Source organism: Sorex araneus, chromosome X, assembly GCF_027595985.1.
Source record: "Sorex araneus isolate mSorAra2 chromosome X, mSorAra2.pri, whole genome shotgun sequence".
Taxonomy (NCBI): domain Eukaryota; kingdom Metazoa; phylum Chordata; class Mammalia; order Eulipotyphla; family Soricidae; genus Sorex; species Sorex araneus.
Window position 1 is genome coordinate 101862844 of NC_073313.1, and position 16008 is coordinate 101878851.

The following is a 16008-nucleotide window of genomic DNA, read 5'->3' on the forward strand; positions in this document are numbered from 1 at the left end:
TATGACTGCCAAGCTACTGGAAAACTAGAGAGCTGGGTGGAGGAGGCCCAGTCCTGATCAGAGCAAGTTTTGTTATGATGGCTTTGTAATAAATTTAGTCTATAAAGAAAATTTTAGAGTAAAGGCATGAGAAAAATATTTCTGAAAGCCACACTGTAGAACCAGTTTGTGAATTGTCATGGGAACAGTATCAAAGAGAATCCACAAAATAATAATATGAAATTCGTTTTAAACTATATAAATTAAGTTCCATTTAACCCAGAGGTAAAACACCAGAAATTTTATCAAGATTCACAACCATAGAGATTTCCCCTTCTCTGTTCTTGACATTTTATATGAATTAAAAATGACAGGTATCCGGGAATGATTTTTTTAAAATATCTTGCAGAACAAGTCAACTATCAGTACAATGTAGTCCAATATAGTCCAGTGTAGTCCAAGTCAGTTATATCTAATTCATACAATGTAGTCCAAATCAGTTATACCTAATTGGATTCAATGTATGTTAATGTTAAATGAATTAATTAAACTTAATTTAACTAAATGAATAAATTAATCTCTGAAGCCTCAAATAAAGCTAAATGAACCTCACTATAAATTCAGAAAAAGTATATATTGATAACTTATTTATTACTTTGTAATACCTCACATACTGTAAAAGACTTTGAGGTAGCTTAAAATAAGAATTTATATGCAGAAGGGAAATAAAAAATCAAGTTAGGAACTGAGACCAGAAACCACAGAATTCAAAAACTTTCATTAAACACTTTGACGATCTGATGAAGAACTATGAAAAATCTACTCAGAAAAATATTGTAATATCAGTAGGCACATTTTACCAAGGACCTTGAAAGCTATCCAGGCACCATTCCTATGAATGTCCTTGAACATGGGTCTCACAGACAGAAAGCAAAATCCTGGCAGAAGATAGTAATTAATTTGGTCATTACATCTTATTTGAACTTTCTGTCAAATGAGGTTAAGTGATGAACACACTAGGCTACAGAGATCTCAACATCAAAAAAGGAAGCAAATCAGTTCAGAAAATTTTAAGACAGATCATTTTTAATATTTTTTATTAAGTCGCTGTAGATAAACAGAAATTGTTCATAATTGGGTTTCAGTTATACAAAGTTCCAACACCTGGTTCCTTCACCAGTCTATATTTCCCACCACCAATGTCCCAAATTTCCCTCCTCCCATTCCTTATCCCCAGTCTACCTGCACCCCCCCCCTTAATGTTTGTTCATAATGGTTTGCAGTACAGGTACTGTAAAATTATCACATATACCCCTTTACCTAGATTTAGCGCCATTTCTTGTCCAGAGTGATCGTTTCTAACTGCCATTTTCATAGTAGTACCTTCTCTATCCTAACTGCCCACTACCCCTTCCCCCAACTTGTTACAAGCTTCCAGACGTGGGCCAGTCCTACTACATTTTTAAATGCTGTGTTTCTAGAATTTCTGAAAAAATACCTTATATATTTATGAAACATTATTTTATATAGGGTTATCAAGTTGGGCTGGAGCAATAGCCCAGCAGGTAGGGCATTTGCCTTGCATGCAGCCAACCTGGGTTCGATTCCTCCGTCCCTCTCGGAGAGCTTGGCAAGCTACGGAGAGTATCTCTCCCGCACGGCAGAACCTGGCAAGCTACCCGTGGTGTATTCGATATGCAAAAAAAAAAAAAAAAGTAACAACAAGTCTCACAATGGAGACATTACTGGTGCCCACTCAAGAAAACTGATGAGCGATGGGATGACAGTAATACAGTGATACAGGGTTATCAAGTAATATAAACAAATGTAGTATAATTTAATGAAGGTCTTTGAAGGTAAAACAATGGAGATAGAATACCCTATATTTTTTGCTTGTTGGGTCACACCTGGCTCATGTACTCAGGAATTATCCTGGTGGTTCTCAGGGAACAATATAAGATATTGGGAATCAAACCAAGGTTGACTGTGTGCAAGGTAAACACCCCACGTGCTGTGCTATTGCTCCAGGCCCAGGATACCTTAATTTTTACACAGTGTCTTATGTCTAGTAATTCCTAAAAATAGGGAATTTACTGTATACTTTATTTGGTAGCACATTTACCCACTTATTTTATTATACCTGGCATTAATGTGGTATATTCTCATGCACATACAGCAGCAAATAAGCAGACAAACCTAAGGGTATGAAAATAATTTTAACTGTGATTAAATATTACATATGTGCTATTAATAGATAAATACATGGGGAACTGGCATGTAGATAATCAAATCACTTTTCATGCTCATGGTTTCCAATGAAGTCATTTACTTTTTCAGAGGTGAATAAATAATATCATGATTCCTTTCACAATTATGGACAAAAATAGTACAGGGTAGGGGTTAAGAGCAGTCTTTAGAATCAAAGCTAGTTTTCTACCACTTAATACTGTGTGACCTTGGGAAAAGTCACTAAATTAGTCTTCTGGCCTATAAAAAAAAGAAGAAAAAATAATGTCCATCTCAGGGCTGCTCCTAATTAGTACAGGAGTTCGAAGGAAGTATTTGTTTTAAAGTACTTCTGTCTGTATAAACAATTTGAGCCACCTAAGGTTAACATGCCCATGTCATTCTAGCAGTGCAATCTCAACTTGACCTGTGGAGAAAATGCTTCGTGGCTAGCAGATTTGATCACATTGCCATGCTACTCTGGCAGAGTTGGAATTCTGTCATGGAGTCCCAATATGACACAAAATCAGAGATTATTGGAAGACCTAGCTAGCCCCCATGAAGATGGTTACTGTGCAGGATTGGAAACACCCCCAAAAATACATGTTAGAATAGGGATCTTGCTCATTTAAGTCTAAGGGAAACACTGATCTATCTTATGGAACCAATGGAAAGACAGAATGAGAAAATGTATCTACAATACTTGATACTCTCTGGCTCATGGTAAATTCCCAGTATAGGTTGATGATGATTAGTGCTTTTACCATTATTATCAACAGCACTCTCTGAATCTCATGTTTAATCTGCTTTTGTTTCAGTGGATGGCTGTATTGACTGGTCAGTGGACCTCAAGACATACATGGCTTTAGCAGGTGAACCCGTTCGAGTGAAATGTGCCCTATTCTACAGTTATATCCGCACCAACTATAGCATGGCCCAGAGCACTGGACTCAGGCTTATGTGGTATAAAAACAAAGGTGATTTAGAAGAGCCTATCATCTTTTCAGAGGTCAGAATGAGCAAAGAGGAAGATTCAATATGGTTTCATTCAGCTGAGGCACAAGACAGTGGATTCTACACTTGCGTTTTAAGGTGAGTGGTACATGGAAACATTGCCCAGCAGCTGGTAATTTTTATTTATTTTGCTTTTGGTTTTATTATTAATTGTGAAAGTAGTAAGCGGTCCCATGATACAAAATGGAATAATTTATGAGGATTCCCCCAAAGTAAAGTTTAACAGCTCCAGCTGTAACTCAACTTATATAGCAGATATATTCTCAAAAGGTTGCAGTGAATCTGAAGTTTCAGTAAATTCAATTCCAGTTTTGTATTGGAGCTACTCATCAAATTGTTATCAAACTTTCATAAGGTGAAACTCCCAATTACTGTGCACTCATTTAATTTAGAAAATTTTGTGATTCATTTATTTCTCAACTCCACCCCTGCCCCAGGGTTTTATTAGTAAATGTTTTTGCATAGAGCCAGTTGGCTCAATGGTCTTGATATCTGTCCACAAAAAATGACCTAAAGAATCATTTAGGCCAAAGTATTTTCTTTCTTGTTTATGAAAAATATCTTCACATGCCTCTAAGAGATCTCTTTAGCAAATGAGTTACTGTTACATTTTTTTCCATAGAGCTAACTGTAGCCCAAACACCTACAACATTTACAAATTTAAATCAATTTATTTATAGACATTTCAATAGGAGTTTTAATTTGGCAATATAATATTTAATATGGGGTCCTGTAAAGACAAGGTCATTCTGAGTTCCTTGTTACTGTACAGGAATATATCACAAAGCAACTTCTGCTTATAAGAAGTTTATAGTGAAAAGCAATCTATCTTTTTCTTATGGATTCAACAATATGCTTTTCTTTCCCCCTACAACCCAGTGCTAGTCTCTAAGATCTAGCATCTCAGAAGCCCGCATTAGACATTGAAGTATGTCTGAATGACCTTTAAACCACTTTTCAGTTCTGCCATTTCAGGAGTTTTTGATATTGCTCACCTGGGACCTGAGCTCTATTATTTTATTTTAACTTCTTGGAAATGCAGACCTTTCCTATTTTTGTCTCTTATGGACTTTATCTGATGCCAAGGATATGTTATCTCTTTATCAAAAGCCCTTGGAAATCCCTGGTGAGACTTCATTGTTCAAAAGGCCAGAAGGAAAAGGTAGTATAAAAATAGAGAACCTCTTGATGCTTTGAGAAACATATGTGAATGTGTGCGTGTATGCATGTGTGTGTGTGTGTGTATGTGCGTGCGAGTATGTGTAGTGTTAGAGAAGAAAATGGTGTGAGTTGAGGCTCTGTGATAGGAAAAACTTCAGGATACCTGTACATTCAGCAGTAATTTTGATCACACTCTTAATGATAGTCAATATTTTCATCTATGCAGGCAACTATTCACAAACTGAGAATTTTGTATAATTCAGTTTCAGTGATTGAGATTATATTTGTTGAGGAGAGGATGTTCAACTTATTTTGTGCTTACTGCTTTTCCATCCCACACTGTGCATTATTAGTCAGTCAATAGAAAAACGGTCCCTTGTCCTACTTCATTCGTTTATCTTTAATTGATTTAAGAAATAAACTTTAGGTCTGGTTTTTGTTTGGGGGTCACACCTGGCTGTGCTCAGTACTTATTCTTGATTGTGAACTCAGGGATTACACCAAGCAGGACTTGGGGGACCAGATGGGGGGCCTGGGACTGAAACCGGGTTGGCTATGTACAAGACAAACACCTTACCTAGTATACTATATCTCTAACCTCCCAAAATAAACTTATTTTTATTGTGGGTGCAAAAGCAACCCATTTGCTTGCGTTATAGAGGCTCTATATTTAAAATAATACTGAATTGATTTTTCCTTCCTTCCCCTGCCCTGCCGATTTACCTAGTTTCAATACCTTTCGTCCCTGTGGTCTTCTCTCCCTCAAATCCCATCCCCTTACTTTCAGAACCTTTTACTACCAAGAGTGAATCTTTTTTGGGCTGCAGCGATAGTGCTGCAGGTAAAGATGCTTAGCCTTGCATGCTGGCCAACCCGCGTTTGATACCTGGCACATATGGTTCCCCAAGCCGCATCAGGAGTGATATCTAAACTCAGAGCCTGAAGAAAGCCTGAGTATACGAGATATGACCCCCAAGTTAAACAAAATGTGTGTGGAGCGAATACTTGCATACTTTTCTCATTCTAATTTTTGTTTTGTTGGAGTGGGACACACTTAACGGTGCTCACGAGCTATTCCTGGCTGACATGGATCACTCTGAGCAGTGTTCAAGTGACCATACAATGCCAGGGATACAACCTGGGTTTCTAGCATGTAAAAATGCACTTACACTGAATAGTATCTCTCTTTGATTCCTCACATTTTAAATTATACAAGTACACACACAAACACACACACACACATATATATAAGGAATTTCATCTCACTGTTTTACAACATTAAATGAAAGTTGCATGTTTATCTTCATTTTCTTTTCTCAGTAAAAACACAGTTGAAATCTTGCTTAAGCTAAATTAAAGAAAATTCACAAAGAAAACCTCACACATCATTTAAAGAACAAAAAAATCTGCTTGCTTAAGTCTATGATTCAACAATTTGGTCAATCATTTCATTACCGATTCCCAGAGTTATTTTTCATTTTGTTATTGTTTTACTTTGTTTTTTATTTTTTTATTTTTTTAATAATTTATTTATTTTTAATTAGAGAATCACCGTGAGGGTACAGTTACAGATTTATACACTTCTGTGCTTATACTTCCCTCATACAAAGTTCGGGAACCCATCCCTTCACCAGTGCCCATTCTCCACCACCCGTAAACCCAGCGTCCCTCCCACCCTCCCCAATCCCATCTCCTCCCCACCCCACCCTGCCACTGTGGCAGGGCATTCCCTTCTGTTCTCTCTCTCTAATTAGCTGTTGTGGTTTGCAATAAAGGTGTTGAGTGGCCGCTGTGCTCAGTCTCTAGCCCTCATTCAGCCTGCAACTCCCTTCCCCCACATGGCCTTCGACTACAATGTAGTTGGTGATCGCTTCTCTGAGTTGTGTTTTTTATTTTGGTTTGTTGCTGCACCCAGTAGTGCTCTGGGTTCTGTTTTCAGAAATCAATAAAATCAATATATATACACATATATATTTAGATGATATCAGGGATCAAGCCTAGAGTCTTATATACATGAGTCCATGAATTCTATCACTGAGTTACATTGTTGGCCCCAGAGCAATTTTAGGTTTATTTAACCATTGAAATGATAATATAGAGTTCCTAAATGCTCTGTATACATTTTATACTATTAATATTTTATATGAATTTGATATGTTTTTCACAGTTAATGGGTCAAAAATGGTACAATGTTTAGAATTGTACCATTACAATTTTGTACCATTACAAAAAGCTCATATTTTATTCAAATATCCTAGGATTTCCCTTAAAGACCTGTTATAGGAGCCCATTTATAAGATTTTACATTTACTTGTCATATCTTCTTACACTTCTTTTGGAGGTAGTAGTTTCTCAGAAACTATCACCTGGAGTGATAGCACAGCGGGTAGGGCATTTGCCTTGCATTCGACTGACCCGGGTTCAATTCCTCCGTCCCTCTCAGAGAGCCTGGCACGCTACAAAGAGTATCCCAGCCACACGGCAGAGCCTGACTAGCTACCTGTGGCATATTCAATATGCCAAAAACAGTAACAAGTCTCACAACGGAGATGTTACTGGTGCTCGCTTGAGCAAATCGATGAACAATATGACAGTGCTACAGTGGTATCGTTTCTCAGATTTTGTGTTGTCTGTTACCCTGACAGGTTTGAGTAGTACTGTAAAAATATTTTGTAGACTGTTCCTCAGTTGGGAGTTACCTGATTTTTTCCATGGTTAGACTGAGGAAAAGTGTTTTGGGGAAGAAAACCACTTTATAAAGTTAAAATAACATTCTCATCACATCTTATCAAAGGCTACAGACTATCAATAACTTTATCTCTTTTCATACTATCCCTGGAAGAAATAACTATTCCAGTTAATACTTAAGGAGTAGGAAATTATGCTCTGTTTCATTAAAGTAGAATATCTAATTAAATTTAGTTGGAATTTTTCTGCATAGGATATTTGTCTCCTCTCCCATTTATTTATTCAGTCATTTATTTATATTAATATGAATTCATGAATATTTATATTATATATTGGTTTATAATTCAATTTATTTTCTGACTCTAATTCTTTAACTTTTTCTATTGGAAGCTCCTTCAATTGACACATCTATCTTTTTGACATAATCTTATCTTTGTGAATCTTGTTTCCTGTGAATTTCCTTATTTTTTCAGCTCTGTAAGAAGTTCCAAGACTTATATTGTATATTTCCTTCCAGAGTCCTAGAGTTAGCTATTTTTCATCACTTTTAATGAAGAATTATATTCAAAACTAAGATATTCAGTGCTAAGTTTACTCTTTGCTGCTATAATTTAATTTGTACTGCCTCTCATCTTTCAGTGTATAAAATTTATTTTTTTGTGTGTGTGGGAGAGCACATCTATTAATGCTTAAGGCTTACTCCTGGTTCTGTGCTCAAGTATCAGTCCTGGCAAAGCTTCTGACACCTTCTGCTGTGTCACAGATCAAACCAGCACTGGTTGTATGTAAGTAAACACCTTAACCCTTGTACTAACTTGTTAGTCAGTGGCTAAATGTTTTAAACAATTTTGTACTATTCTTTCAAGAGTGGGATTTACCAATGTCTTTCAAACCCTTTCCTGAAGGTGGCTCTCTCTTTCAAGATCTCTTGATTTTTCAAGTCAAGACTAGTTTGGCCTTGTTTACATGTACTGGAGATAGATGTTGATCTCATCTGTCTCTCTCTCTTTAATCTAGATCAATAAAAGAGAAGAATGAGATGGCATTATACTAAACAAATACTCAGATTCAAGCATACCTGATTATGATTGCTTTTTTTATTCATATATTACTTTATGGGAAGTCAGTATTACTGATGGAGCTTGTGAAACTTTTGACTAGTATACCTCACATATGCCTTGATAAAGGAAGACAAAGTTTGGGAAGACCTCTTCTGAAGGAATGAAATACTAGTCCTTTGCAACTCAGAAATACAGAACTACCTTCCATAATGACACTTAGAGTAGCTAACATATGGCTGTCAATAATAAATTTTTTTTTCTGTTTTCAGGGGATTGGAAGCATTTTAGGGCCATATCTAGAATTATTCAGGGTTTACTTTCAGCTTTGCACTCAAAGATCACTCCTGACATTTCTCAAGGGACCATATATGATGCTAGTGACAGAGCAGGGATCAGTTGTATACAAAGCAAAGAATTAAACTCCTGTTGTATTTCTCTGGCCTAGTGATTGTTTTTAAATAAATTTATTTTATTGGCATTTTCCTACATTAATGCCAGCTTTTATCTTTATTTTTAATCTTCATTGATGCAGAATAGTTGCCACTCATTCCAAATGAGTGGCAACTATTCTTACTAAGAAATTCAGTACATATAAGTAATTTTATGTCATTGCCAAGATCACACTTTTACTGGAAAAAGTCATTAAATTGAGCTTTGTATATGTTTAGCTACCTCCCCCATTTGATAAATAATTTAAGGTAATTATGAATGATTTCTCTGTTTTTTTGGCCCAGTAAATTACTGAACACAGCACCTTACACTGCTCGGCCATCCTGACACCAAGGGCCCAGTAAATTACTTTATTGATCTCAGCATGTTTAAAATGCAAATATGTGATATTTAGTAATATTCTCCACCCACTTGAATCATTGGAAGAAAAGTTTACTGTTTGTGACCTTTTAGAAGCTAATTACTCATTTTTCTATTTTATTTGGCCAACCTCAAAAGATTATTTGAAATTCTCAGTTTGTCAGTGGGTTAATAATAAAAAATTGGTGAAGTGACTCGTATTTTGAGAAGTAGTGCCAATGCAAGAATTATCTTTTCTCCCCATTTACCACCTTAATATTTTAAGTAAAAGCACTTAGTGTGATAAAAATGTTCTAAATAATGTTATGTTACAAATAAGACAATTTGGAACAGGATCAAGTTCTGGATTGAAATAAATGTTTTCATATAATCCTTGATTTAATTCACATATTGAAAAGAATGATGAAATATAATTGAACATCTGTAGACATCTATGTATTAGGTTTAACAATGGTTAATTGAAGAGAGACAGTTTTATTGAAAACCATTATAATTCTCCAAAGAAGTAAACAGAAAAAGAAGACATATTCTTAAATGGAAACAGTCTAATTTTTACTTTAGTAATTATTGAAATAAATTAAGTTCTTAAAATCTGAATGCTTCACAAGCTTTTACTAAAGTGTTCCTTTTAGTCAATTTATCCAGCTCAGAGGCATGTCATTTGTCTTGTTATTCCTGACATTTGAATGATTATTGCTCCAAACACTTTCACTAGAAGATTTAGGGAAGGAGATTTTTGAAACAAGAAATGAAGCATGTTGCTAATGATTGATTCTGTACAGTGAAGAGATGAAGGTTCATTATATTACTTTTTGAGTCTTTAAAGCATTCCATAACCTAAAAACTTAATATAAGTGCACAGTTACTATGCCTGATGTTGTGCTCTTAAGTTATCTTGACCTATAAACACCTGTGTAGTTTATAGAAAACATTTTTTCCAGTCAATAAGCAGTCATTGAGCCTGTGCCATGAGATTTGTTTTATGTAATATTTCAAGGAAACCTTTGTGATTAGAAATACAATTGTCCTGGTTTACCTAAGACATTAAAAATAGCTTTTATTGCTGTCAACACTCCCACTTTACTTGCTATTGTAGCTATCTAGAGATTTTCAAGTGTAGAAAACATTTCTCGTAATTCAATTCCAACTATTGATCCTTGAAAAGTTAAGTTTCAAGTTGGTTGCCTAGATAGCAATTTCCAGGAGATAGTTTCTTGTAAGAAAATGAGATTCTGGATCTTTCTGAATTTTAAAACCGTGGCAATGCCTTTTATAGATTTTGTAGAATCAAGTTTAATGAAACTGACTTTTTTGTTGTTGTTGCTGGTTTTGTTTTGTTTTGGTTTGGTTTTGAGTCACATGCAGTAGTCCTCAGCACTCACTCCTGACTCTGCCCCAAGGAATCACTCCTGGCTGGGCTCAGAGGACCATATGGGATTCTGAGGGATTGACCCTGGGCCTGTTGCATAGAAGGCAAGTGCTCTACCCACTGCAGTATTGCTCCAGCCCCAACTGCTTTTTCTTATCTGGATTTGATTATAAGATAGAACCCATGATTTACTTATCCTTTGTACCAGTTATGTATAAATGAACACATATATAACATGAGAAGTTATTTTTCAGCCTCCAAGAGTTAAAAATTTTCATGTTTATAAAATTATAGGTATCTTAAATAGGTAAGGAGTGCCAGCTGTATTTTCTATTTATTAACAGTAAATAGATATGCTATAGCTTAGAAATATAACAATATCATTGTTCTCTAGCTATGTTGTTTTCAGAAATGTAATTTTCTGCCATATATTGCATGTAGTATCAACTATATTCGGTTCATTCATTGGAAGGAATATGTTGCATACTAATCAGCTGATTTATGTACTTTCTAAGAATTAATGAGATTAATCCATTATATATGACCATATAGCAATAATTTATTTCAGATAGTCATTGATGAGCATGTTACTACTATATGTTTTTTTAAAATTTCCTCATTATGTCATTACAGAAACGTTAATGAATTTTTATGTTCCTTTTTCTTATATCAGCCTTTAGATGTAGTTGCAAACTCAAAATATTTTCAGGATACAGAGAAATGAAATGATTGTGGAAAACCACCTGCCACAATTTTGAGTGCTGGAGACTGTCTGTAGCAATCCCCTCTACAGCCTTATTTTCATGTTTCGCCACTTCGGGAGGGGAAGATTCCCACATGGTAATGTTCAGGAGGCCTAGGAGTCCCACTGGCTATTATTATCAATTGAACTGATGCTATTCAGGCTTTGTGGTGCTGGGGATTACCTGGACCCCCCCACCAACACAGTGGTAGGTGCCTCCAGGGCCACACGTGCCAGTACTTCAGGGCCTGCAGGGCTGCTCCCTGCAATGATTCAGGGGGTCATGTGGTACCAGAAACCAAGCATGGGTTGAGGGCATGCCAGGCATGTTTCCTAGCTGTTCAATATATTTCCCAGCTCCTTGTATATCCTAATCCTTATGCCTCTTCTAATTATAACTTAGCCTATCATAGTTAAATTTCAAGATACTTATTATTGTCAGTCCTGTAGATACTGTCTTGATTCAGTAGATGCTTTCTTGTGAACATATATCGCTGTTTATATACAACTCTCCATCTCTGCTTGTACCTACATCTTTGAAGCTAAAATTGGCTGAAGGAAACTAAAATAAAATTCATCATCTTCAACCTCAAATAGGCCCTAATTCTTCCACATAGTCTTATATATTCTTCATCTGCTCAATTTCCTACCCCCATTATGATACTTATTTTTGTTTTGGTGGCAACACAGGCAGTGATCAGGGCTTATTCCTGTATCTGTGCACAAGGGATCACTCTTGATGGGGCTCATATGATAATATGGGATGCTCGGGGTCAAACTCAGGTCAGTCTTGTACAAGGCAAACAACCTTCCTGCGGTATTATCATAGATGATTATTTTGCACAGATTTCCACAAATGTAAAACATCTTTTCCATATTTTTCCCTTTTCACTAAAAACCTGAAGCAACTATGAGAGGACTTTCATTATTTCTATTCCCCTTCTGGCATCCCAATCTACACACTCAACTTTTAAGACATTTATCGTTGATAGATTGGTACTGTTCCTAGATAAGACCAGTAACTCCCTTGTGTACTAAATTCTATCTCTAGAATATATGAAGGTCAATATTTATGCCATCTAAGAAAGTCCTCTTAATTCCATTTTCCTGCTCCCAACTATTCCTACTTTCTTGTTTTTAATGGCAACAAAACTGCTTCAAAGAGTTTTCTTCAAAATCTTGAGCTTTTCTCCACAAATTCCCTATATTAGTTCAATTCAAATAAGAGGTTTACTTTCACCCACTTCACCAAAATTGTTCTTTTCAGTCCCCAATAACCTCAACAAAGTCTTCAGTGACCTCAACAATCCAAAGTTGAGGTCAAATTTTATTTTTTCTATAACTTGGTCAGCATATTTAGCACAACTGATCACAACTGTGGGCTGGAGCGATAGCACAGCGGTTGGGCGTTCACCTTCCATGCGGCAAACCCTTGTTCGATTCGCGGCAGAGCCTGGCAAGCTACTCGTGCGTATTGGATATGCCAAAAACAGTAACAATAAGTCTCTCAATGAGAGACGTTACTGGTGCCCGCTCGAACAAATCGATGAGCAACGGGATGACAGTGATCACAATTGTATTTTTGAAAATACTTTTTTTTTTTTTGCTTTTTGGATCACACCCAGCGATGCTCAGGGGTTACTCCTGGCTCTGCACTCAGGAATTACTCCTGGCTGTGCTTGGGAGATCATATGGGATGCTGGGAATCAAACCCGGGACAGCCGCATGTGAGGCAAACGCCCTACCTGCTGTGCTATTGCTCCAGCCCCAAAAATACTCTTTCCTAAAAATTATTTTTATTTTTATTATTTTTTAATTTTTTTCTTTTTGGGGGTCACACCCGGCAATGCTCAGGGGTTACTCCTGGCTTTGCACTCAGGAATCACTCCAGGCAGTGCTTGGGGCACCATATGGGATGCTGGGAATCAAACTCAGGTCGGCTGCATGCAAGGCAAATGCCCTACCCGCTGTGCTATCACTCCAGCCCCTAAAAATTATTTTTAATTTAATCAACACGAGATAGTTACAAAGTTGTTCATGATTGAGTTTCAGTCATAGAATATTTCAATATCCATCTCCTCACCAGAATATATTTCCCACCATCAATATCCCCAGTTTTTCTCCTGCACCCCTCTCAGCCCACCTCTATAACAGACATTTGTTTTCTCCCTCCCTTCCTTTTCTTTTGTGACCTTTTAGACACTGTGGGTGTCGATTACTTTATCTACTACTTTATTATCTATTATCTATTTTATTATGTTATTTATTTACTCTTTTATTATCTATTTTATTATCTATTACTTTATCTCCTATTAGCACCCAGTTCTTGTCCAGAGTGACCATTTCCAACTTTCATAGTCATAGTGATCTTTTCTCTCTCCTAACAGCACTCCCTGCTCCTTGCGGCAAACATCCTACCATGGATCAGTCTTTCTGAACCTTGTTTCTATTGTATTCGGGTACTAGTCTCACACTATATTTTTTATATCCTGCAAATAGGGGAGATAACTCTATGTCTGTATCTTTCGCTTGGACTCATTTCACTCAGCATGATACTCTCCGTGTCCATTCATGTATAAGCAAATTTCATGACTTCTTTTTTCCTAATTGCTGCATAGTGATCCATTGTTGATGATATATATTCTTTATGACTTACAGAGAATCTTACTCTCTAAGTTTTTCCTCTTATATTTAAAGCAACCTAAGATCCTAGTTTCTCACCATTTTCTCATGTTATTAATTATATTTGGGTGAAAATAGTCAGTGTACATGTTTTTCCACAGTGCAATGACATCATAACCCTGTTGAAATATAAGCCAGATACAATCAAAACTTATATTGTTTCCTGTTCCCTTCTGAGTCCTTTTGGAGAAAATGACTGTGATGACCTTGAAGTATGGACAGAAATATGGAAAATGTGTATGATCAGCAACTTTTAAGATGCCACAACCTCTGGTGAAACCAAATCCTGTGACCATGTCTAATAACAAACAACATTACCCCCACCCCAACCTGCCCATGAACTGACTAATAAAAAGTCTGTGTTTCCTTCAAACCACCGTTAAAGATCCTGCCAGAGACTTTAACATATATAGCTTTTCTTTTCTTCCAAAAAAGTGTTTCCATAATTGTTTTTGGGTACAAGGTACTGAATTTTGGCATCAATACTACAACAGTAATCCTTTTCTTAATTCTTCTGCTGGTTCCTCATGTACTTCCTCACTTCTTAGAATTAGAGAACCTTTCCAATTGGTTCTCAGTACATATATACATATATATATATGTATATATACATATATACATACACACACACATATATATATATATACAAGCCCGCTGTCCATAATATTCTAGGTCTATATGCCATTTGTGCACTGATAACTCAAAAACACAGTTTTCAGCCCAATTCCTCTCTACTGAAATGCAATATATTTTATCTAACAGATTTTTACACCAACACTTGGAATCAAAACCAGTGTATTAGAATTGTAATCCCTATCTTTCTGCCTATTCATTATGTCTGCAGTTTTTGGGTTTTGTCCCACATCTGGCTATCCTCATGGCTTAGTCCTGGCTTTGTGCTCAAGAATCCTGATGTGCTCAGGGTTCCATAAGAGGTACCAGGCACAAAACTGCTGTCATTTACATGCAACGCAAACACCTTAATTTTTGTGCTGTCTCTCTGAAGTTATTTATGAATTTAAGATTATCTTAAGATTCTCTACTGCTTAATCCCTATCTACCATATTCCTGATGACCTTTGTCTGATTTTTCTTCCCAAGGTACTTAATGAAAAATTATCCTTTCAAGTAACTGAGTAAATCATGGTGCTATTAACTGAGAGAGAGAGAGTGGGGGAGGGAGAGGGAGAGAGAGAAACATTGAGGAACTGAGGAACAAGGATAATAGGGTCTAGCTCAGGGAATGCTAAAAAGCACTGAGCATCAATGCTGATTATACCTTCAACACAATACCTTATTATTTTAATTGAATCATCCTGAGATATAGAGTTACAAAGCTGTTCATGATCTGGTTTCATTCATACAATGTTTTAACACCTATCCCTCCACAATGTACATTTATCACCACCAATATCCCCAGTATTCCTCCTGACACGCCCCTGCCACACACACTAGCCTACACTACGACATATACCTTTCTTCCTTCTGTCTCTACTTTTTGGCACTATAGTTTGCAATACAGGTACTGAGAGGTCATCCTATTTGGTACTTTACCCACTCCCATTTCAGCACGCATCTCTCACCCAGAGTGTTTACTTCTATCCATCATTGTCATAGTGGTCCCTTTTTATCTTAATTTTTTAATTAAGACACCATGATTTACAATGTTGCTCATTATAAAATTGTTTCAGGAATGCAATGATCCAACACCAATAATACTACCACGTCCCTTCTTCCAGTCCCAGCATCAATGTCCTAGATTCCTTCCCAACCTACGGTCTGCCCATTTGACAGACATATAAAGTTTATTTAATATCATTTACCCCAGAAAAACTTAAATGAATTTATTTATCAGAAAATAAATCAATAAAGTCAACATGTGATGATTGATTGCTATATAACTGGTGTAGCACTGTCCTGTAGCACTGACCTCCCGTTGTTCATCGATTTGCTCGAGCGGGCACCAGTAACGTCTCCATTTTGAGACTTGTTGTTACTGTTTTTGGTTTATCGAATACACCACAGATAGCTTGCCAGGCTCTGCCGTGCGGGCAGGATACTCTCAGTAGCTTGCCGGGCTCTCTGAGAGGGACAGAAGAATCGAACCCAGGTCAGCCGCATGCAAGGCAAACATCCTACCCGCTGTGCTATCCTTCCACTCAGTATAGTATACTGTCTATTCCCATTAAGATAAATAAGTTTTCATCTCTGGCAGCTAAAGTACACTGCATTAAGTTTAGTTTGTTCTTGGATCTTATTAAACACAAAGTCTCTTAT

General features: G+C 36.6%; 1 protein-coding gene across 1 annotated transcript in view; it reads left to right on the plus strand.

Annotated features, from left to right (window-relative positions):
• Positions 1 to 16008, plus strand: part of IL1RAPL2 (interleukin 1 receptor accessory protein like 2) — a 663031-nt gene that overhangs the window by 5133 nt on the left and 641890 nt on the right. Inside the window, exon 2 of the mRNA XM_055121133.1 lies at positions 3024 to 3297. Within this exon, the coding sequence (XP_054977108.1) occupies positions 3024 to 3297 (274 nt within the window). The remainder of the gene's footprint in view (positions 1 to 3023; positions 3298 to 16008) is intronic.